The sequence below is a fragment of the Lycorma delicatula genome, chromosome 7 (assembly GCF_047948215.1).
Source record: "Lycorma delicatula isolate Av1 chromosome 7, ASM4794821v1, whole genome shotgun sequence".
Taxonomy (NCBI): domain Eukaryota; kingdom Metazoa; phylum Arthropoda; class Insecta; order Hemiptera; family Fulgoridae; genus Lycorma; species Lycorma delicatula.
The window spans coordinates 44,391,272-44,418,339 of NC_134461.1; the positions used below are offsets into that span (position 1 = coordinate 44,391,272).

The 27,068-nt window shown below is 27.8% G+C and overlaps 1 protein-coding gene across 2 annotated transcripts in view; it reads left to right on the top strand.

Moving 5' to 3' along the window:
* Dh31 (diuretic hormone class 2) overlaps positions 1–27,068 on the top strand; it is a 369,539-nt gene that overhangs the window by 232,350 nt on the left and 110,121 nt on the right. The window contains exons 2-3 of one of the 2 annotated variants that reach the window (XM_075371691.1): positions 20,817–20,918; positions 26,092–26,214. In XM_075371691.1, the coding sequence (XP_075227806.1) occupies positions 20,818–20,918; positions 26,092–26,214 (224 nt within the window). In that variant the 5' untranslated portion in view covers position 20,817. The remainder of the gene's footprint in view (positions 1–20,816; positions 20,919–26,091; positions 26,215–27,068) is intronic. The other variant, XM_075371692.1, reaches the window with a different exon arrangement.

The window sequence follows — 27,068 nt, forward strand, 5'->3', positions numbered from 1 at the left end:
TAATTGTATCATTTTTTTTTTATTGATGAATTAATTAACAACGAAGCTTAAGAAAAAAAATATACGTTGGAATATGAAAACGGTAATTTTTAGCGTGTGGAAAATGTCGTACCGATCGGGATTCGAACGTAAAACCTCAGGATGAAAGGACGAAACACTACCACTCTATCGTGGAGATCAGAATTTTATTCTTCTTATTTTTTTCATAATTTTTATTTTTTTGTGTTTTATTATTTATTTTTTTTATTTTTTAAAAGAAAATCATCAAAACCTTTTACAAAAAATTTAATACAATGTAGAACTATATGACCATTTTAATTATTAAACCTTAATCAAGTACTGAGAATTTAAAAAATTTTAATTAAAAAAAAAATAAATAAAAAATTTAATTTAATTATTATTTTTTAAATAATTGAAAAAAAAAAAATAAAAAACTGACAACATAGTTGTAGGACTTTCCATACCATTTGGTGGGGTTTGGGGCTCCCAATTCAGAAAATATTAATAAATTAATCTTATTTATTAAGTTATTCTTTGGTTGTTTTTCATTGTGGTTGTTTTATTATATGAAAACAACAATCACAGCGATCAAAACAAAGCTTCAAATTTCAGAGCATTTTTTTGGGGAGGTGCGTTTGTTGCAATTTTTTTTTAATTTTGTTACTTTTAATTGTTAACAAATGTATCTAAGAAAAATATAACCTTGATCAGGCAAAATTTCGAGATAATGAGGATGACCTTGCTCTACAGCTTCACTCCCTTGACCTTTAAGTTGAACATTTATTGGCATCAATGTCCCGTATAAAAAAGTAATCTAATCAAATTTGGTCAAAATCGGTCCAGTAGTTCTAAAGATATGTAGTTATTTTAGAGGCCAACACCCAACACACACGCGCGCGTGCGCACGTACATACGAACATTAACATTCGGAAAATTTCCATCCGGGTTTTTGTTTTTTTTTTGATTCCTTAGGTGTCAAAACGTCAAGATCCAGTGAAAACCGCGTATGCCAAAACTGGTCCGGTTACAATACTTTCCGTTTTAGAGCTATAGCTCTGCTGTAGAGCTATCTAGAAGGGAAAGTAAGAATTTTTAAATAATAAAATAAATTAATAACAAAAATAAAATCAAGTAAATAATAATAAAGTAAGTAAACAATACACAAGACAAATTACAAAAAGAGTTTTTCTACCTGTGTTTAAAAAATAAATCTTTGCGGTATCCCTTTAAATAACGTTAATATATTTTAATATGATTATTTTAAGTTTAATGTTTTTGTTTAGTTCTATACTGTATTTTATAAAAGAAATTGGGTACTTACGTATCAACGCCACCGCAGCTACAGCTTTATTTAAAAACACAACAGTCAATCGGATTTCGGTGGAAAATGGGCCGATATAGAGTTTAACATAGATTCAAAACAGTCTCTTTATTAATTTTAATAAATAGTTATTTATATTTATTTATTTTATAAATATAATTTAACCAAACTTAACCTACGCTCGCTTTGCTCGCTAACCTTTACTAATTAACAGGAGTGTATTGATTATTTAAATAATAAATAATTGCAATAATTACTGAATTTATTAGATAAATACTCAACAAATTACGGTGTTAATTAGTCAAGGGAAGCAAGCGTAGGTTAAGTTTGGTTAAATTATATTTATAAAATAAATAAATAACCATTTTTTTAAATTAATAAAGAGGCTGTTCATTTTCCACCGAAATCCGATTGACTACTTTGTTTTTAAATAAAGCTGTAGCTGCGGTGGCGTTAATACGTAAGTACCAGAAATTGTAACCATCTAAAAAAAAGGAGATGCATGTGGTAAACTTAAAGAGAATGAAGCAGAACGGTGAGGAAATATTTCACGAATAAGGAATGTACCTCGAAAAGTGAGACAAATTGATGTAGTGACCGACTGAGTTTGATATTTCCATTTGTTTTGATAAGAGAGACTCTGCCCATTTTAGGGAAATGGATATTCTGTTTCCGATACGGTGACTGAACCAAAGGCCCAACCCGTAGCTAAGGTACTTATCAGATGAAAAAGTATCTCCTAATCCATCTAATATTATTACACCAAAAGTTGGTGGATTACATTTTAACCAAAAGTTGGTGGATTACATCCTAAGACAATAGGTTTTAATTAAATATTATTTCTCATAAAAATGTACAAACGGAAATAACGTTAAGAAAGGTTTTAGTACCTGATACAATTATTTCAAAAATACATAACATAGCTAATATTTTGTAAATTAGAGATCAGTATAGAATCAAAAGGAATAGAAAAAGTCTAACAGAATAAGTCATTTTTTATATCTATTACATTAGAAATAATTTTCAAAAGACAAATTTTACACCTAAAATATTTCAAATATATTTTATTTACTTCAATAGCATATTCCCACTGCTCTTTATAATTTAACTGAATAAATAAATAAAATATTTCGTAATATTATTTTCATACTTCACTCCCATGCAAACTCTAATAATTTCTTTTCGCTAGTAGAAGTAAAATAATCTTTCCCAAAATTTACCTTAGTTATGATTAATATGTCCCAAAAGATTGAAAATCCGCTGTTTTCTGTAACAAGTTGTATTTTGATAAATCATAAAAAGAGACAGGAGAGTGTTTGTGAGAGAGAGGGTGAAAGAGAGGAAAATAATGTTTGTTTAGTCATATGTGAGAATGGAATATTTCATTTTCACTTGGGAAATTATAAACATGCCATCGTTATAAAATCATAAAACCTTACCTGTATTGATTTTTTATTCAGTTGTTTTTAAATACTTTTTACAGGTATGTGATAAATTATTTTCATAACTACTGTTGACATTTTTACAAATTATTAAAATATCTAATTTCTTTGATAATTATCACACCGACTGCACACAGTATTTCATTAAGTATATAGTTAATAACACAAAAACTATTTATTAATAAATAAAAAATGTATCAATTATTTACAAATAGTATTTGATAAATTGCGACAACACAGATTTTCAAATCGTACCAGCTATTTATATTCTTCTATTTATAGTCTATCACTAAATATTTCGTGTAATATATGCATATTTGTACTGCTCTGCTGTTTGAGGAAGCGAGGAACGATTGAAAGAAGACCAAGTCTTTCTTTAGTATCTTCGTGCATAATTTAAATACTATTAGTAAAAAATTAATCTAGCGCTATTGCCGCTCAGGTAGAGAGAATGTTACTGGTAAGCGATGTGGTTACACTAAGAGAAATATAATAATAAATGCTTGATGTAATATTTTGCTACGATTGGAGAGGATTTCAAATTATTAAAACCTCGCTAATTTGAACCAATACCGGTTTCGGTTCTGCCTGGCAGCTGATGAGCTGGGCGTCTGCGGGGAGGTCCAGTCAAATGAACATCTGATGTTTGACTGCCCTGCTCTTGGGGGGCCAGACACCGGGCCATCCAGGAACTTAGTGGTCAAAGGGAAAATTGGCCACTCACAAGTGGCGAGTCATGTGGCGAGAGCCGCATTGTCGGACCGTGTAGGAGTTCCTTTATGCGGTTGCTTTTTTCAACCGACATCAGTAATTTACTTAAGGGAAAGACTTCTACTGCACTTCTGTGGGAAGCTAACCTAGAGATATATGGTTGACAACCTGCTAATTAAGGCTCCAAGAACTTCAATATAGTGACAGGTATTTGCTGGAATTCAGCGACCTGGGCGTGGCAGCGAATTGCTGTCTAAAAGAAGTAAATTTCAATTTATGGATGTCATATATATTTTTAGTACTTGGTGTGCCTACCATTTTATTAAATATTTGACAAGTGAGCGGTTGGGACACCTAAGCCGGTGGTGTATGCACTTTGCTTAGTCTGCTCACGCTTTTAGGTAAGCTCTAGGAGCTATTTAGGACACCGCTCGCTAAACTGTTCGAGGCTCAGCAGCCATTTGTGGCACAGACATTCGGTCTTATGCTTTAGGGTGACCGAATTGGGTGGTGGCGAGAGAAATGCCAAGCAAACCAATATATTATTAAAATCACATTGACAATGCTGTTTAGTTCTCCGACTTTCTTCCACTGCAATCTACTTTGGATCATCCCCTTTTGCTCAGTAAAATATACATGCTAGATATCAATACATGCAAAAAATCGGAAAAAGCAATCCGTTTCCTCTTGAAAAACTTTGACAGTACCCCGATCGTTTCACACGTGAAAATCTTGACATCGCATATTCCTTATAGGGTTTTAGAGCAATCATCAAAATGATGGTTATCAGCTGCATTCTATCCCCAAATAGTCTTTATCGTTCAACTACTCCCTCTAAAGCGCCTTTCTGCAGTCACATTTTTTTAAAAATTAATACCCAATTTATTTTTTTACTATTTCGTCTCATTGCTTTAAAAAAATTTTTAATTATGTAACTATTTCTTGATTTAATATTATATTTAAATGTTATATTTTCTTTATTAAGAACAGTTGCTTTAATATTAAAATGAAACTCATTCATTACAAACTTATTGCCTTATAGAAATTATCCGATCATAACCTTTAATCTACTGTTTACGTAATAAACATAATTTTTTATCAAAATCTTATGATCGTTTTTTTTGAAGATTTTATTTTGAATTTATTTAAAATAGATTGTATTTATAAAAAAAAATAAAATTTCTTTAATCATGCTACTGTAACAAAACGATTTTACTTCTACATCTACGTATTTTAAAAACCGAGACAGGCTACCGTTTTTGCCTTTTTACTAATTTTTTAATAAAAAACAAGATTTCTGTCTCATTAAAAAAAAATAATAATATCATAATGCTAGAAACAAATTCTTCTATTAAAGGAAGAAAATAAAGCTTATTATTTTAATTAAAAAAAAAAAAAATAGCTGAAAATGTTTATGACTGTTATTACTTATAACACTGTAACTCTGTGATTTTGATGAACCTATTGAATTTTGATTGCAGTTTTTATGCCTTTTCTTTTTATAATCAAATACGTTAAACATACTGGAATAGGAGCCGCCACTTAACGGCGTGCTTCGATGATCTGCTCGCACGTCACTGCTACACTTTTGTCCTGTGAAACATGAGCATACCACAGTTAGTTACCTCTTAGTAGCATAAACATGATGTATTTGTTGTTGGATAGTAATCGTCATCATTCCAAGTTCGACGTTACTTGGCGGCGACTATAATAAATAATTAAACTGAAAAGTAAAATAGTTTGAAAATTTTCAAATATAATTTTATTTCCGTATATTATGACAATAATTTTACAATTAATTTAATTCTAAATTAGAAAAACGTTTTTTTCAGGTAGTAATATTCAAGAATAATTTATAAAGATTTATTACGGAAAGTTAATGTTTGAGTATTATACTCGATGATTCCTTTAAGTCCTTTGCAAAATAAAAATTTCCTGTACGCCCATTTATTTGTTTCAGTTATAATCACTTGAATATAAATTCTTGAATAATCAAATAATAATATTATCCTAGACATCAACTGGATTAATTATAGTTAACAAAAGTGCTCGGATACACTTATTAGTTTCATTCTATCTTTCATTTTAAGCAAATACAAGAACAGTATTATAATTGCATTAATTATTTAAATAGAGTTATAGATCAAGGTTAAACTGATTCATTTGGCTGTTTATCAAAATTAGATTTTAACAAATTTTGTTTTAATATTAATCACTGGTTTGTTAACATTTCAAGGATTTAATAACAAAGTTATCATTAAAGTTAGGTAACTGTCGCTGAAATTTAGTTAATAATATAATCTGCAGTTCGCTTTACGAAATTTAACTCTGTTCAGGAAATTAGTATTATCTTTCAAGTTCTATTAAACTGTTACAAGCACATATTTATGTTTGAGTTGGCAGTAAAATAGAACTTACACTGTCAGGATTTCTATTCTCTTTTCCTAACAAATAATAATTATGTTGTGTACAAAACTCAGAAACACTTGTATTAATCGACAACTTGTACGCAATATTAGCCAAACAATACCTTGTAATTAATAAGAATAAGTTAACTACAGCACTAACAATTTTGCTAACTTTACAAATTACTAACAAGAATATTTATTTATTCATTTAACTATAGGTTTACCCAGTTGTAGTTACTTTACATTTCCTTTTGAAATGGTAGTTGAAAATTGTAAATCCTGGCCTGACCTACGTTCTGGATTAAAACCAAAGAAACTAATACTTCTCCACGGAAATCAGTGAAGTATTATAAAATAGCCGATTAATTTTGATGTGTGAAATACGAAATTTAAGAAATACTAGCACTATAAAATGCCTTCAATCGTTTTCACTACTTAATTGGAGTGACGCATTTGGTTTTCGTTAACTTTCCTATGCAGGTTGATAGTTTGAGGCCCAGTCAAAAGCTAACCGCTCCTCGGTATTGTCCTGTCTTCGGCCATTATTCTGTTTTTGGGTTCTAATTAACAAAATATCCTGTTCTGAAGATCCATTTATACGAAAAAGTACAAGTAAGCTTATTTACAAGAATAAGGGATGAAGCTGCCGATAGATTCCGTATCAAGGAAGCTGCACTAGATACCTGTAGAAGTCTTTAATACCATAATAATTAATCAGTTTATCCACTTAATATTTTTCTTTATTCTATAAGAAGAAACGTACAATAAAAAAAAAATATACGTTGTAATATTTTCACTTCTGTTTTCGTAGTATGATTTTTTTTAATATCTCTAGTGAAGATATCACTTAATGAGTGATAGCGTAGTTGGATATTTTACTTCCCACAAAGAGTGGGTCAATTATTTCTTTACAAATCTTTAATCTGTTCTCGGATAACATTATTATTTCTGAAGGAAAATGTAAAATCTTTATTCAGCAATACACACTTCCCATTTGGGTAAAGGTTCTACGCTTTTTGAAAGAATTTTGAAAAGGAATCGATCCCTGCAGCCTTCAGAGATCCTTGAGCTTTCCTTTGATTGGATTTTTTATTCTAAAATGCGGAACCTTTGAAGATAGATTGTCTTTTTTTCACCATCCATCGCTTTTCTTTACTCTTGATAACTTCCAGAATTAGTTCTTCATACAGGTTTGATTCAACTAGGTCCATGTTGAAGTTCCAGAACTTGTAGTAGAGCTAGAACATCCTTGGTGTAATAGTTTTCTTTTCATTACTCCACTTTGGGGTCTGACCTGTTGGAAATATGAACACAACTCCAAGATAGATTCAACAGGAATTACTCACTCCAATAGTTCTCCACCATGTTTTTTTTAATGATCTTGACCAAAAACGTGGAAACCACGTACCACGATCTTTCGGTCAGCAGTCTAGATCCAAACATGTTCTCCAGGGTAACTACGCGGAATTCTCTCTGGCATGCTTTCCTAAGTTACAGGAACCGATCGCACATGAACACTGTGTATTCTGTTCTCCGCAATAATCACACTCCCGAAGGGTCTCAGCGTCCCCGCATACCTATGAGGTATACGTTACCTATTTGGAAGAGGATTACTCTTTATATATTGATGCGATTTCTGCTTCCTACCCGGTAGCAGCAAAATAACCCGAATGGCTTAGGTGCGTATCGGGTAAAGCTGGGTCCTCCTAAAATACAAAAAAATTGCTAAATCTCTAATAAAATTTTGAAGAATTTTGGAGCCTTATTGGTCATACTAATAATGAAATCAGTATAGTCATCTGAAAATCAGTATAGCCGTCTAGAAATCTGACTCATCTACAGATAAACTGTAAAATGTATAATTATTAAGATTAGAATATTAAATTGTTAGAAAAATGAATAACTTTTATTTTGAAGGAGTTTTGAAGGAATTTCTCTCCTTCGCAAATTTCATTAAACTAAAATAATTCATTATATTACATTTAATAAAATATTTCATTAAAATAAACTTATCCCTACCATGATAACGCTTCATTTTGAAATAAAAATCTTTTTTTTAGATTGAATTTTTTAAAGTTAAAATTATTACCTACCTGTCTAACAGTTAACTATAAGAAAATATTTTTAATTTGAAATAAATTCTTATTTTAAATGTGGAATACATTCTTCTTTTACTTTATTACATGATAAAAAATTTTTTCAACTCTTATGGAGAGAAAATAATTAAAAAGTCTTCAAGGAAATTTAATAGAGCAGTAAAGTCTTAGAAAATTTCATAAAATTCTTTTTTATAGGGAGCTTGTATTATTCCTCCCCAATATATTATCCTTTGAGTTACTCCCGAGGAATTAACTCCTTAACAGAGCCCTTAACTCCTTCTAACAGAGAAAATACCTATATTTTTATATAATGCCTCATATGTAAAAAATATATATAATTCTGTTCAAGAAGTTTATGAAAGATAAATATATTTTTATGAATTATTTAATGAATGCACTTAATTCATGAGTAAATATTGAAATAAGTTTTTTTTAATGTTAAGTTTTTCATATTTTTAATTTTATGGATGAATTATTTTTAAATCTAACCAAAAATTAAATGAAGCAGGGAAGATATTTTAAATAAAAAAGAGTTGATTTTTTTAAAAATATTCTATAAAAGAAGTTTTCTACGTAGTACGTTAAATTCTCTTCTTTTTTTAAAAAAAAAGAAAAAGAGAAATATTTTTCATCGTCTTAACTATTGACTTCTCTTGTTTTACGTGCATTAATGTTATTCAAATAAATGAATATTGAATTGTAGAAAAGAATGAATAACGAGATATTGAGAATGAAAACGAGAATTGTTAGAAGGGACCAAGTATTTCCCCTACCGATCTTTTAGAAAAATGATGTGATGATAAAGTTACTGTGAAATATATATCAAGAAGTATGATGAGAAATGCTGTCGATTTTTTCATCCATCATTTTTATTTGTTTAATTTTTTTTTAACCAATCATTTATTGAAATATTATTTGCATAATTTAAAGTAGTAAACTCAAGTACAATTATTTACCACCTTCAAAGTCTGTATATGTGTTTTTGTCTCTTTTTGTTTCTTTTTTTTGCGAAAGTATGATCAAATCGCAATTCTCTATTTTAAAAATTAAGCCGCATTATGAAAAATTTAAGAAATATATTAAAATCTGTCAACGTAGCTTTTTGTAAAACAATCAAATATTGTACAGTTAATTATATAAAATAAACTGTAAAAATGGACGTCTTTACGTTTTCAAGTCTGATCACGTACACAGATTATGTTAAATTAAATTTTGAAAAAATCTTAAAAATCATGCAATTTAATTAAATGATTTTTATTATCTTTTAAGTTGTTATTTCAAATATTCCATGATTCTATCTGATTCAAATTCAAATTCAAGAATATGTACATTCAAATCTACTGATTGTTGATCGTTTTCATTGTTAGAGCTATTCTGTTGTAAACTTCCACTTTATAAAATATAAACTGCCTTAAATTAGTATAAACTGCCTTAAATATAATCCTGATATTAATGAGCAATAAATTAAAATAAGACTTTAAAACAATATATTATTACAATAAGTTGATAAAACATAAAGTTAAAATATTGTCATTTTATAATACTTGATCAGAGTGTTTAACTAGACAAGAAAACAGTGTGCAAGTTCTGTTTCCTTTTGCTTGAATGAGATAGTACTATAGAGGAATATAATTATTTTATTTCATTTACTACTGATCATTGTGTATAATAAACCATCAAACTCTTGTTTGATATAAAAATTTATTTCTCTTTTCTTTTTTTTTGAGGGAGGGTGAAAAACGCTTTCGCGTTATCATCTCCCAGGCCAAAATAATAACAAGAGGCTCCTTCTCGGATATTAAGATTTGAGATTAATATTATGTGATGAAAACTAAGATAATAATATAGGAATAAAATTGAAATAGTAAAAAAAAAAAGTAACAATTAAGATAATATACAACATAAATAACAAAATAATATAAAATTTTATGGCAGGATAAATCTTATGAAGTAATTGATTCTTCTTATAAGTAACAATACTCAGTCCAGTATATTCTTATAATTTCTTAGGATGCGACGAATGTCTTTGATAATCTGAATTTGGTGAACTTAAGGCCGCGTAAAATATGCAGTCAACAAGGATGTGGTGCACAGTTAAGCAGCAGTCGCATCATACGCACAGTGGTGCGTTTTCCGCTGACATCAGGTATCCGAGTAACTCTGGTATGTTCTAATCGCAATCGGCACAGTATCACTTCCTTTCGGCGAATTTTCCTGCATGAAGAGTCCATTCATAAAACACCGTGTCTTCGAAGTGCCGGAGTTTATTATCCACTGTAGCAGTCCAGTCACCTTGCCATCCTCTTTGAAACGTACGTTTAATGAAATTAATAAAATCGGTTGTAGTAACTAGAGTGGTGAAAGACGGTCGGTTACATGCATCTTTAGCAGGGGAATCCGCACGTTTGCTACCCAGATTCCCACATGTTCAGCAGAAATTCACTTGTGTGTTGTGGCGATTTAACTCAGCGACTGTACGAGTATTATGAATTTTGTTGAAGGTAGGATGTCTAGAATACAAATCTTCTAAGGCTTGGAGTTCACTGAAAGAACCGCTTAGATAAGGACGTGACGATGTTTTGATTAATGATATTCATAGCTATATTGATGGCGTCCAGTTCAGCAATTTAGACACTTGTAATGCCAGGTAGCCCAAACCCAGAAATTCTGTCATTTACAACAAAAGCGCATCCAACGATATTATTCTGCTTCGACCTATCCGTATATACTACTGCATCTGGATTTGTGTTGGATAAAAATTGGTAAAATGTTTGCTGAAAGATGAGGAGTTGTTAATTTTTTATTACATATACTATGAGGTCATAATTAAAATTTATGGGGTCGAGTCTCCAGGGAGGATGTGAACAGGGATAGGTTAAGGAAATAGAAGGTGTGTCAAAATTTAAAAGGTACATTAAACGCCGGATACGGACATCCCATTGGTGCTGTATTACGTGGATCGTTCTCATAACGTTGGAAATGAGAATTTGCAAAGTAGAATATCTCATGTAGAATGTATTTTTAGCCTTTGCTATTCTGGCATTGATTTTTTGTTTTTAAGGTTTGCTCCAGTTTTTCTGACGTTAAAATGTGGGATTTGGCAAAAGTTTTATGATCGGATATCAACTGACATGAAACGATAAAAAGAAATGTTGAAAGGAAATGTTAAATGTACGGAAAATGTCATATTAACACATATTTTTCATTTAGTTGAATTAAAAATTAATAAATTAAAAGTTGCACAGAATCAGTAACTAAAAATAAAATATTAATTTCATAATAATAACAGTTATATTTAATAAAAAGTTTTTAAATAGATATTACAATATCTGGGTTCAAAAATATTAAACTTAATGAGAAAGTTTTTGAAAAAAGTACTAAATATCAAATATTTAAAGATATCATGTACAATAAACTCTGTAGAAGTCTAATTATTGGAAAAATATTTTATACTAGTCCAGTCAAACTAATAATATAAATAGTTAGTTATTCAAACAGCTAGTTTAACAATTGACTCTGCTAAGTACTACGTCTGTACATTAACTATTAAAATGATATTACATGAAATGTTAGTTCTACAAGATAGCGCAACTGTTTGCTTGTCACATTGAATACCGTATAGACGTATTTGAATCAGGTAATAAATGAGTGTATTTTTTTCTTGAAGATAATAAAAAGAAATCTTCCTTATCAATTTTTTCTGATCCATCTCATTAATTTTGTTTTCTTTTCTTGTTTCTTTTTTCATGTCCTGATAACTAACATCTAATACAATTAACAATCCATTCTACAACCAGTGTTTGTCTTAGTTACACTGATGTATAGTAGAGATACTGTCCATTGTTACAGTTTATTGAAACAATATTTCACCAAGTATACATTATAGTAGAGAGTTAATTGAAATATATTCCCCTTGCTGAGTTATTAGAATAAATACTTCGAAAATTGAAAAAGTAAAAAACTTACTCTGTAAATAATTATAGTCTGGATGTGATGTTAAATCAAAATTACTTTTTCCCAACTGTTACTCTGGTGATGGTTCTGCATCCATGCCTTTAATGTGGGATTTATTTCGCCAACTTTTTTTCAATAAATTATTTGACTTTTTCATGAACTTCTCCACTCTTTCATTCTCCAAAAATTTTTTGACGTTCATTTTAACTATATTGCTTACATCTTGATGATTTCGAAATATCTAACATGGTTTGGTAATATCTAATTTAAATTTTCTAATGTGAGCTTTAATTTAATCCTATTTATATATATTTATTAATCTAATTAAATAGTCGAAATACTGTGTCTACTATTATTTTCTTTCTTTTTTAATATTGAATAAATAAAGTAAAATTCGTAATTAATAATATTGCAAGTAGGTCATCATAAAATATCTGGTAGGCGTGGTTTGTAAATAATTCCTTTTATATATTGTTACAAAATGTCATTAAACATCTATGTTTATCTTATTTTTTTTTTTTTTTATAATAATAGTTTAAATGCTATCTTAACCTTTTCTAAATTGGTCTACAGTAATCTACAGTTTCTTCTATACCAATGTAATAAGTGGATCGTTAGGTTTCACCTGAATGTTTCATGTAAAAATATACAATACATAATGTATAATATATGGGTATAATTATATAATAATTATAATAATAATAGGTATAATTAAAAGGTTAATATATAAGGTATGATAATAATCTTATTTTTTCTGTTGAAACTGATGAATTTTGTATTTTTTCCTTTAAAAAGAAATGTTAATTGTTTTTTACGTTAATCCGTTCGTAAAAATTCATAAATTTTGTTAGACTATTCAGAAACAAAACACGAAGTATTAATGAATTATAGTTTGGCAGCAGTTTAGATTAAATGAAAGACCATAAACTAGATATTAATACTGAAAGATGTGAAACTAATGAAACTCATCAGGGAATGAACGGAACTAGTAAAAAGTCGTGGTTCGTAAACAAACTGATTTAGGTAACATATGGAACATAAACGTCTTTAAAATGATAATAAAAACAATAGTAGTAATAATAATATCAACAAAATTTGAATGGTTGAAAATAAACACAAAGAATAATTTTCATTGAAATTCATCTCACGAATTAACTAGGAATAACATTCACTAAAAAACTGTAATTTTTTAATATAAAATATACATTCATTTTTTTTTTCTTTTATTACACATGAGGAAAGATTTTTATTTAATTTAAACAAAGCACGTCAAAATTTTAAATGTAAAACAGAATAAAACGTAGTTACTATAAATTTTATACTTTCATTGCAAAACATGTTTTAGGTTTAAAAAATAATAAATCTTTTAGTAGTATAATTTATTTATTGCATTAAAACAGCTTAAACAAGTGTTATATTTAACCTATGTAACATCGACATCAATCTAATAACATAACTATAAAAATCTAATTAGTTTATACATTCTGTACAGAAATAACCAAATACTAGTTAGTATTACTAAAAATAATTAAATGATACTAAATTTAAAATAGTTATTGGAATTAATTAAAATATTAAATTTAATTACATTTAAAATAGTTTAATGTAGATTTTTATTACACTGACAAACAACGTTTTTTAAATAACCATAATAAAATTTATAATTTGAGCATATAAAAGTAAATGTTGCAATTTTTAACCAATTAATAATAACCGGTAAACAATAAAATCGTTATTACTTTTATGAGGTATTTTTATAGTTTTTTTTTTTTTTATTCTTTCCGGAACAGTTTTAATGTAAATTTTTTGCATCCTATTTGATTTATTATTAATCTTATAAATTCAAAATATTTAATAGATCACTCTAACCTTATACTTTACGTTCTTTAATCTTTGTGTTCGCTTATTTTTTTCAACATTCATTAATTATGCCTTACGAGGTAAAAAACAAATAAAAATTGTCTTTTTTCTTACAATGTAAGAAAATTATTTCATGTAGTATCTTTCGTAAGATTTATAAGCATCAACAGAAATTGCCACAATTCTCAGGGTGCAAAGCCTGTTTTTGATTTTCTCTGCCTTTTCCCACTTTATACAAAAAAATATCAGGTTTTTCTCATATGCTCTGTAATTACATTGTTTTTCTAACAACTTTCTGGATGATTTTAACTATCTATAGCTTGTAAATGCTATGTTTAGAAATGTGGTACCTTTTCACGAGAACTCCCTGGATGCTTGAGGTATGGAAGTCTCATATCAAAAAGTAGGTTGTTTTGAGGTCGGAGTTAAATTTAATTTATTTATGTTTAACAGTTGAAACATTATTTAAGGCTTCCAATATTTTATTAAGTATACGTATACATATATATATATATATATATATTTTTATTTTTTTTTTTAAACCGTTTGAAGAAGGCTAAATACAAATAAAAACATATATATACAATTGGAGTTTTAGAAAACATTTCCTCGTATTTTTCCAGTTGATGGCTTTGGTAACTCTTGTAATATTAATAAAGTCTGGCAAAACTTGCATACTTTTAAAAGGTGACATATAATTAAGTATTTTTAGAAAGATTAAGATTAAGATTTTATTTTATTTATTTAAAAGTTATATTGTGTCTTGAAAATGAGTGATAATAAAAAATAAATTCTATTCATTTTTAAATTATATTACAAATAAGAGAAGAATGCAACTTGAACTGTAAAAAAATGCGTGATGTTAATAGACATGATGCATTATCAGTAAAACTGGTTCAAGTGTTTACAGTCTAATGTCAATGATGTATCTCCTTCTGGAAGTCCAAAGACCAAAAAAGTTGATAAAATCATTGACAAAATTGATTAGCACTCTACATCAGTAAAAGATTAAACACGACAGAAAAACAGTTTTAAACCGTTTAAAGAAGGCTGGATAAAAAACTCAACGTCTGGGTGCCACATGATCTAACAATGAAAAATTGAATGGATCAAATTTCCATCTATTAATCATTGCTAAAAAGGAAGGAAGTCAAACCATTTTTGAAACCACACATTATAGATGATGAAAACTAGACTGCATCAATAATAATACTTGCAAAAGACTATGGTCGAAGCAAACTGAAACTTTGCAAACTGTGGTAAAGTCAGATTGGTGCCAAGAAAAGTAATACTGTGTGTGGTGAGATCAGAAAGGATTTGTTTAGTATAAGCTTCTGCCCCCCTATTAAATTCTAACCTCTACTGTCAATAACTCGAAATATTTACATAAGCATTCGAGATTAAGATACAAGAATTGATGATAGAAAAGATGTTATATCCTGATTGAGGGAGCTTGGCAAGGAAATTTTTATGCATCCATCGTCAAACTACCATTTACTACAGAATTCTTTTGATGGTATAAAGTTGACTTCAAAAGATGCTTATGAAAATAACTTATCACAGTTTTTAGTCCAGAAAACACAGAATTTCTAGAATATTCAAAAATGGCAAAAAGTGATCAATTAAAAGACACATAGTTGGTTTTTTAAACTTCATTTTAAATATAAAAAAGGCTTGTTTTACCTTTTGCATTATATATGAAGAAATGTTTTCCTCAACCCAACATAAAAAATTCATTATTCATCTCTATTAAACAAGTTAACAAAATCATTTTTGCTTAACTCAGAAAATACTGCTTCTTCTGTTGCCATTTTTAATTAATTAATGATCTGTTTGAGATCTTACCACTACTTTGTTCAAATTAATTAATTTTTCTTTCATAAAAACAAAACAATATTATTTTGTTCATGAATCTTAATTAATCACAAATTATCTGTGACCCAGTTTAAAGTATACAAATAACATATACGCAAATAATCCAAGCGCCATTCATATTGTTATTTTGTACTGAACTGATTTTGTTTACAGTATTTATTATCCTCGCATATTTATTTTACTAATATTTCAGATATCTAATTATTTTATATACTGGAATCTATTTCAACTACTTCTCTTTTATTATCAATTTTAACTCTCCGAATAATGTGAAACAAGTTTTATGTAATTCTGAAATGTAGGTTGTATTATAATTACTAGTAGAGGTTAGTATGGGAAATGATGAAGGTGAGAATATTGGTTTATTTAATATTTAATACCACAGGTTGTCATCTTAGGTATTATCATTTTCCAGCTGTTTACATTTAATGAATCCTTTACTCTAATGCTTCTTGAATCCATCTTTGTTTATAATAATTTACTTTTTATGTTGTTTTTTTTTTATAAGTGGATGATATACAAGTATGCGTTCTTATATATGCACTTGTTAAAGGTTAATTAGGAATCATGTTTAATTTTATTTTAATTCTTTATTAGCAGCTGGATAAAGGCTGGAACTCCTGTGTAGTTTTACTAACCTTTATGTTTTGAGTGATTAGTAGAACAAGATCCAAATTTTTATGTAAATATAATTTTCTTTAGAATTATACTAGTATATTGTTAATTATTAGAGCATTTACTATTTTTTTTTTTTTTTTTTTATCAAATAATAACAAACAGATTCCAATTTTATTCATAGTTTTTGTTATAGAAGTATTTTTATTTAATATGTGATCTAGATAGACGACACAAATCTGATTTAAGAATCAGTAATTTCAATTTATAATTATAATTATAACAGTGGTTGAAATATATTTTCAGATTATAAAATGCTAATTATTATTAAAAATTAAAATCGTTTATGTTTATTTAAGATAATCCTTTTAAAATAATATTTTCAATATCTTTAACAGTTGTATCATTAAGGTTGATGGACAGCCATCTGCAGGAATAGTACTTGTGATTCCAATTAAATGAGTCATTTAAATGTTAAGTTTTTCTTAAAATTTTATCATTTTAATTCATTGTGAATAACAATGAGATATTGTTTAATAATTATGTAAAACATATATAATTATAGAATTGTATATAAAAAATATGAGTTTTATTAGATAGTAAACTAAAAAATGGAAAAGTAAAGTACATAAAACCAGTCAGTGGTGTGATGATGAAATGTTATTTTCAAAAAGTACATAAATAAGTTACTGAACTTAATTTTATTATTAAAATATATCTTTTTTCTGCTAAGATCATCATAATTAATAAATAAAGCCTAAGATAATCAGGCTAATCTTTGATCCTGTTCTCTTTTATTATTGGTTACACGCCATCTATTTATTTTATACGTTTCTTGTTATGAGCAAATTAAAACATCCACTTGAATACACTGATAAAACAAAAAAAAGTTTTTTAATGTTTCTGTGCATGTGATACCATTTCTTAAATTGCTTTTTAGCGCACATTACAGATCTTTAAACACAATTTTTCTATCACCCTTAGTTTTAAATAAATTACGCTTCAAAAAACATTAAGGGAAAATATAGTTAAAATCTGTAACATTTATAATTTTGCATGGCCATACCTATGTTAGAATGATTTTGCTAATGCTTTTCTTTTATAAATAGCCTCAGACATATCCCGAATTAATGTCCAACAGTAATCGGCTAGCATGTTAATATTCTACTTCCCTTTATAGTACATCACCAAAATGTCTTGGTGGAAATGTTCACCGTGTTCATCACTTACGTCTCCAAGATTATCCAGGGAAAAATCCAGATGCGATTGGAGGAAATGTATTTTCAAAGACATATTACATCCCATAGCTCTGTATGAAATAAGAAGTTGATTAACAATATTGTGATAATCGTCGGATTTTTGTTTATCAAGAAAATTTTTGCAAACGTCTTTAAATGAAGCTCAAGCTGCAGTGACTACATTATTTAACATTGAGTTAAATTCATCATCTTTGACCAATTCTCTTATTTGAGGACCAACAAATATTCCTTCTTTAATTTTTCCTTCACTTACATTCAGAAATTTCTGTCTAATGTACAAAAATCTGAGGAGACTATCCTTCTTCATTGCTTTTACAAAATTTTTCATTGGTCCTAGCTTGGTATGGAGAGGAGGTAAAAATATTTTTTGGGTTTAACTAATGGCTCATAAATAACATTTTTCCCATTTGGAGTTAAGTTGTCTCATTTCTTCCACTCTTTGGTAACATAATGTTTATCCCTAGCTCATCTGTCTTATTCGCATAGAAAACACATGTACTTAGTACAGCCTAACTGCATGCTAAACTTTCATATCACCAGATATGTTCAACCTATGTTTTTTTATAATTTATTTTTTCAAGAACGTCTTTCATCAGATCATATGTCTCTTTCAAATTAACATCATAAGCAATAGGAATCAAAGGATATGTTACCATTATGTAGTAGAACCACTTTTAAACTATGCTTGGATGAATCTATGAAAAGGCGCCAGTCCTCAGGTTTATGAACTTGTCCTAACTGCAACATAAGCTTATCAATATTTGATATATAAACAAAATTATTTTCATCAGCAAAGTACTGAGAAAGTTTTTTTTGTCAACTTTGAAAGCCTGAAATTTTTAATTTTTTTTTTAAAGTAAATTCCAACCTTGCAGTCTTGATCCTAACAGGTCAGCTTGATTTTTTATAAATTTAAATTCCTAACCAAGTCATTTAATTCACCTTGTGATGTAAGATGTGGCTTATTGGAAGATAATTCAAAATCAAAATCATTGTTGTCTTCTTCAGTAATGCCTGATTATTCATCGCTCCTTTCAAAACATATATTTACAGGTGGCTCAGAAACTGGAATGATTTTACTGTGAGGTACAGGCCTGATTGCAGATTATAGATTGCAATGAAGGATATTTTACAATATGTTTAGATTTTTTAGAAATTCTAGACACACTTGTTAAACAAAAGTAACAATCGATTACATGATCCTTGGTTCACGTCAAACCATAGGTATACACCAAATGGCAAAGCTTTCTGTGTACCTTTCAGCCATCCTCTTAAATATACAGAACAATTAGTGCATACTATATGAGGAGCCCACCTCATATCCTGATCACCAATTTTACACTGAAAGTACAAATGATATACTTTTTTAATTAAAGGTGTAATGCTTTTTGTATTTGATTTTACGGTAAACTCACCACATACATAACAAAAGTTATCCACATCATTTACACAATTTCAAGGCATTATGATACTGCATTGTTAACAAACTTAAGACAGCAATAAGACTGAAGAAAATTAATTCATTCCTAAACCCAGTGCTTAATACAAACAACACAGCTGTGTTTTCAGTTACATGTTTTGATCTACACAGACATGATAATCTTGTCCATGAAGGCTCACTCTTCAGTATAAGATATGATGTCATAATGTGTGATATGATATGAATTAATTCTTTGTCTAGTATTGTTTATTTATAGCTTACAAATTAAGTTAACAAAGTTAAACAATAAAAAATGAGCTAACTAAATTCAATGGTGGGTGATAGAAAGATGTGGAGTTCATATTTGTTTTCAGCAACAAAAAACAGACTAAAATCATATACCACATGTTAGGAAACAAAAATTGTGTTTATCAGTGTTATTACTACTACTATTAAAAATACTTATATGAAAGTTATTACTGATTACTGTTTATAATCATTTTTCCACTATTTCTTAATTTAAACATTTTTAAATTGTCTAAAATATCCAATCTTTTTCTTTTTATTCAATTGTCAGTTAGTTTCATAGAGTTTCCCATTTTCATTGGGCTCTTGTCCTTCTTTTATTAAATGTGTTACAAAGATTTAATGCTCATTAAATCTTATTTTTAACTTTCTTTGTAAATTTTGAAAATGAAATATATCCTAAACACGTAAACATGTGATTTAATTATGATGAAGCTAAGAAAGGTAGATAATTGCATTCAATATAAAAACTAAATTTTATTAAACTCACTTTATAACTTGGTGGAATAACTTCATTACATAGAATAACTTAAGTAGTAACATCTTATAAAATGTAAGGGCAGCAAGTAATGGAGCTTTAAATCAATATTTAAATCTATGTTTTATGAACCAATTCTAACAGATCAGTAAAATTAAGAAAGAAATATTTGAATAACTTAAATATTTACTAACGATGAGGAAAGCAGAAAAAATTATTTAAAAAAAGAATTAAAAGAACATACAATACAAAGATGAGATGAGTTAAAATCTACATTAAATTGAATTTGAAAGAAGGATCAGTGTAAAGGAAAAGAAGGCTGATGGATAAGATCTCTAAATAACATCTCATCCATCGACCTTTCATCATAAGCTCAAAGAAAGAAGTGAAATGAAAGATTTACCTTACAGAAGGAAACAAAAGAAGAGAAAAGGGAAAGTTATTTTCTAATGATTATGCTTTGCATTAGCTTAGTAGTGCAGTATTGTTTGATAGATACTAATGTTCATTATTTTAGTATAATAAACTTTTATGGAGACAGGCACATGTAAGTTACCATTTATCTTTTGTAGTGATTTTTTTTAATATTTATTTTTAAGATATATTTTTTTTACTAAATTTCTTATTTTTAAATACAACCTCTAATTAAAAAAAAAAAAAAAAAATATAAAAAAAGACAAGAAATTCAATCAAAGCAAAAGTTAATATAATTCTTCAGTTTTACTTTGGATTTAGATAACCAATGCAACCATTAGCTGTTGTACTAAACCTAAGCAACAGTAAAATTCTCAGTCAGAAATTATTCATATTCAGCTCCTTTCTTCTGTTACATTACTAAAAAGTATTATTCATTATCAAATTTACCAGACACAGGACAACACAAAATCTCTATAGAAATAAATAAGAACTACCAAATCCTCACCTTTGACTGATTAGATTATGTATAGAGAAATTTAAAGTCTAACTTTTTTGATGATTTTCATTAATTTTTTTTTTAAATTTATTTATATAAAATTATATTTAAATAATCTAAAATTAATAATTGTATTGTATGTTTTCTTTTTACAGAATGAACCCATCACTAATGATGACAACTGCTGCATTATTACTTGGAACACTTGTTCTCCTCTCTGTCACACAAGCATCTGAGAGTGCTCCATATCCCTCTGGGTAAATAATTTCTATTAGTTAATATCAAATTATTTACAAAGATTTGTGTTTTATAATTATAATTAGATTTAACAAATTTGGAGGAATCTAAACAAGATAATTATGCAAATTTTACAATTTTTCTCTAACATTATAAATCTGAATTCATCAAACTTTTAATCTAATGGTAGTTCACAGTTTTCCATAGGCAACAAGTATTACACAATGACATCAGTATGAAAATTAAAAAGTGGTTATATGAAACTGGTCCCAGTGTAACAAATGCTAATGTCTGCACTTAGACATTAAGTTAAATTTTTTATTATCATTCATGTAATTAAATCATCTGTTGAAAAATTGTACATTTCATCAAAAAAAAATACAGAACAGGACACTACATCAGGAATAAAATTCAGTACTATTAAAAAATGGTTTTTTGTTAACTGATTTTTTTTTTTTTACAAACTAATATTTTAGAACATTATTACCAACTAGTTATTACACTACGCAACAGTGAAGTCATCAAACTACAATGTTCCGGCAACTTATTGTGTCTTCCCCACCTTCTAAACCATAAAAATATATATTTTTTTAATTATTGAATGTAAATTTGATGTTTCTCACTAAAGATAGATAACAATGTTATATAATATAAATTATCATGTCTCTCAAAGAGTGACAGACAATTTAAAAAATTATAGCCTAATAAATTAATACTGGTTTAAATTAAAAGAGATTTCATTAAAGTTCAATATAATCAGTTAAGCCACTCTAAGTTACAGGCTAAAAGAAACAGGAAAAAATAGGAATTGTACTTTTAATATGAACGAATAAGCCCTAAAAAAGCTCAATCTTTATCAGAAAAATAAACAAATGGAGACAGTTTTTATTAATTTTTAATTATGAATCATCTTAATTTATATAGAAGGCTACTTATAAATTATAATGATTATATAATAATCGTTTTAAATTATGATTCTAGTAATTTTAGAATTTTGCCAAACATAGATTTTATTTTATCATTTTACAAACAAGTATGCAAGCACTTAAGTTTGTGTATGTGACTTGAGAGTATATATATATATATACAAAAGAGTATAAGATAGAGCAGTGGAATAACAAACACTTAAAGGAGGGATTGTAAAATCTCCCTTCCCCTTACATGCCATATGGTATGTTTTGCACCATTTTCATAAAATTATTAGTGGGTGTTCAGACAACAGAAAATTAAATTTACTTAGTATCTATGCATTATCAGCATAATAAATTCACTTGTTTACATACAGGATGGTGAAACATTTCAAGTAATTAAGTTTTCTATTTCTTTTATGGATGATAAATTATACATTTTACACTATATTTACAATATGTGAGCTGAAAATTTGCCCCTTGCCGACTGCACTGTGTAGTACTAATCATTATACTGTACTAGTTTCCTGTGTTTGCATTTTATGTACAAATGTGTCATGTTAAGATGAAATTATCTAGTTAGATAATACAAAAAATGTTCTCACCCGTGCTGCCTAAACCAGCTGACAGTCTGGTTGACAAAGAGAGGAGCAAGCCTTCAGCTCACAGCTCACTTAGTGTATATTTAGAAAGAAATCAGTTTTTTGACGCTACAGGACCTGGGTTCAAGTTTAGCTGAATTTGAATGTTCCTATTGCAAGTTTAGTTTGATCTCTGGGATTCAACTGATGTTGGTCACAGGTTAAAATAATAAAATACTCCAATTCAAGGCATTCCTTCTCTGGGTTGACAATCCCCTCTTTTTTCTTCCCTTTCTCTATTTTATTCTTCTTCCTTAGATTAGGATTAGCTGCTGCCCTGGTTCTATCTGTGATGTTACCCAACGTAGCACATTCTACTAAAGATAGAATAGCCTCTTCTTTATTGGAATTCAGTGGGGTAGCAACACTCCTAATTACTTGTGTTCATGTATCCTAGGATTCTGTTTCCTACTCAGAAGTTGTACAATAGCCAAACTAGCAGTTTGGGTACCTACTGGGTAATATCAGTCCTTGTATTTCTCAAAAAAAGTAACCCAATTCGGTATTAATATCAGTTCAACTTAATCTTCACAAGATTAATATTTTGAATATACATCTAATTCCATCCTCATCTGATAAAGTAGTTAAAATACAAAAGTTTTATTTACATCTTAATATTTTTTAACTGTGATTTATGGGAACCAGTTGATTAATTTTTATGGCTCTGACTATAAAATTTTACTCTGACCTGATATAACTTGACTCCAATATTTTACAGAATTAGATTTTAAGAAAATGCAGTTCACCATCTTATTCAAGTCCTGTTGTATAACATGTCTTAATAAATATTTATAAAAAGAAAAAATATTGTGAAATTTTATTCAGTTCATATTTCTTTCTGCTTTAATTTTAGAGTTATAATATTTGTAGTAAGATGCAGAATAAGGAACAGAAATACTACAATAATAGTTGTAATTTAAGTATTGAAACCCTCAGTAAATATTTTAACTCCTTCCATTTGACTAGGTTCCTCTTGCCAAAATTGATTTTTCCTTAGAAATTTTCTGAATTAAATCTGATGAAAACTATTACATGTATCTTTTTAATAAAATTATAATTGCATAATCGCTAGAAGAACTTGGCTTATACTATGACTTTAAACCATCTCAACTTGAATTCTAGTAAAACTCAATTTTTACTTAAGAAACAGAGTAATTTAGAGCTCAACAACTAGCAAGTTCTAAATTGCCTACAAACAAGTGTGACAAGATGCAGAACGAATCTTGCTAAGTGGGGGTATGCTAAAGGATTGACCCAAAATACAACTGTGGATTAACCCAAGTCTATGAACACCTACTGATATGTCCTCTGATAATTAAATCATTAAGTGATCCATTAATTTATTTTTATTTACTAATCAGTCACTTTATAAATTTTCAAACAGAAACAGGGAAATTTTTTTTAATTGTCAAACTGGGAAGTGAAGTTTTTTTGAACATATTTATATAAACCATATTTCTATAATGTTTCTATATTTTGATCTTGGATTATACTCAAAAAATTTGATGATTTTTGGGCATGGGACATCGACATACTAATCAGTAAAATCATAAACTGACTTTACTTTGTATTGATTGTAAAGATTAATATTTTCATGGTACTGTCACTTCTGAAGAAAAAAAATCAATAAATATAATACGTATGAAAAAACATTGTTGTTCATTTCTCTTTATATTTTCATCAATGTTTTGATTAAGAAAAAAATTGAAAATGAAAATTTATTTTTTTGCCTGATAAACTGTCATACAATTTTTTTAAGCAAGCATATAAAAAGATTTTTATCCTTTTTTTATCCAAATATTATTAATATTCAGTTTTATATTAAAGAATAAAATGAAAAACAAAAGATAAAAGGGTTACCCATCATATCAGGAGAAGTATATTTTGATGGAGTTATGTATGAAAGAAAAAATGATGCACAAAGAGAGGATAAAATGTATTTTGAATAAAAAGGCAAGTGATGAATAGAATGATCTCTTGCTGCTTTCTTGTTTATTCTATCCTGAATGAAGACAAACAGTACTTTAGCTGTATGTGTGTTATTAACAATGAAACAAGATATGACAGCAACAAGTATTCAAGTCAACAAACAACAAAGAACTGTTTTTATATCTATATGCATATGTGTGTTTGTGTTTACTCCATACTGCATGTATACATGCATAAATTTTGATTTCTTTGTAAGTTCATGTATGTATTTATTGGTAAAGTTATTTTATTATATATATTTCTGATTATTATGTTTTATAATAATGAAAAATAAAAACCCAATAACAAAGAACGTAAATTCATATGGGAATATCAACACAGTATCATTTAATATATAACAAAATTTGTCATCAACATTCATTCAACATAATGTAAACTTTCTGTTGTTTTTTTTTTTTATGACTGATATTTTCTCTGAAAAAGATAATAGAAATTGTAGTAATTTAATTATTTAATTGTATAATTTTTAGTCAGTTTATTCTTCAGTGCTTTATCTGTTGACATATTTGTCATATACTCACATGATGTATAAATCGCATATGTTGTTGTTGAAAGAAATTATCTGAACTCATTATTGTTAGAAATAGGCAATTAACCATGTTCATTAACTGGTTATCATTTTCAAATGTATATCAGCTACTCTCAAATTTAATTCCCAACAAGACTTTGATATTTTTATCTCTTTCATTCTTTAAATTCGTTTTGGTTTGATATTTTTTCTTACATCATTTCATTCATCTCATTAAAATGCACAAAAAATAATGTCAAAGGATATGTAATCTATCTTTTATGTAATCTATCATATTATCTTTTATGCACAATTACAGTCACTTTTTGGTGGAGAATCTTATATCATATGAAAAATGTCAAGCTTAACCAAATTTCAAAGCCAGAACCTCAAAGATTAAACACTGAGATTCAAGCTACAAAGATCAGCAGTAATAATAAAAGCCAAATAAAATAATTATAATAATAAAAATAAAATAGAATTTATCAACACAATCATTTTTTATTTTGTTCTTGAAATATATTGTTTTAAACATGATGAGTACAATCTCTGAAGTTGCTTAACTTCGTCTTAAATGATTTGGAGAAGTGGAAAGTGTTTCTTTCTTCACAGAAAGAAACATATTTTGAAATAAAATCTACTTAAAAATTGAAATGAATACTAAAATTAATTTTATTATTCTTTGCACTTACAAACTGAAGAAGGTAGTTTAATATTTTATTATATAAAAATATTTTAACTAATTCAACAGTAATTATATCATGTAATTCACTAGTAATTATATAGTGTGTTTTCTCTAGTTAACCATTATTACCATTCTCTAACAACAACATTCTGGTCACTGAACATTGGATGTAACAGAGTCGGAGTACCTTGTTATGTATCAAATGAACAAGGCATCAAACTGTAGATCCTAACTAAGTACAGCTACACCAAATTTCATGGAAACTTCAAGATCATAATAAACTCAATGTAAACACACGACATGCACTGACATAATTTGTACTAATGATTAATATATTGATAAATATTAAATACTATTCTTAACTAAAATATAGCAATAAACAACAAAGGGTGTGTCAGTCTATATACAGACAACATTTAAGTATGATTATCATATGTTAATTGTTACATAATTTTGTTTTAGATCTAAAGGGTATATGGGTGACATGGAAAGTGAACCTGATCCAGAATTGATGTTGGAAATTCTTGCACGACTTGGACAATCAATAATTAGAGCAAATGACCTCGAGAAGTACGATAAGTATAAGTAAATATAAATAAATATATTCATTATGTTTTTAATAATGTAATGGTATTTATTATTATAAATATTTATACATTCTTAAACAGCTTAGCAAATTGCATCCTAGCCACAGAAAATAGTTATTTTATTAAAACTAATTATTGCGTTGTGCTAACTGCTTTTATTTTATTCTCCTGCTTTTATTTCTGTTTTTCAACAAAAATAAATAACATAAATCTCCAAAAACAGTAAATGGAAATAAAAAAAAGTGATAAGTATTGCTAATTAATTGGTTTTAATGTTTAAAAGTTAAAAATTACAATATAGTAGTGATAATATTAACACATAAATCATCAATAATATTAAATTTTATTAAAGCTAAAATAAAATAAAAAGACACAAACTGTGGGTAGTGATATCATTTAATTCAACTCATTTAGAGTGATGTATGTTCATAGACAGTTATTAATCTACTGATATTTATCTTTTCAGCTGTATTTCTAATACTAAATGCAGTAATTAATTGATCTTAAAATAAAATTGAGTAAATCATCTTAAAATAAAATCAATGGATTTCAAAATCAAATCAATCATAGAATCAATCATATGAAAATATTTGATTGATAAAACTAGAGTTAAATCTTTTGTGTGTATGTTACCATTTCAAGGCACACAAACAGAAATTAAAAAGCCTACACTCTCCCAAAGTCATTCCAATGTCTTTTTATTTAATTTACCCTCTAAAAATATTTTTTATGATTTTTTTTTCTATGATATGTTTCTCTTAGATTAGGAAAGCTATCTAAGAAAGTTTTCTTCAATAAGAATGAAAAATGTTTTGTATAACAAATTTTTAGTAAAAATTTATTATATCTTTA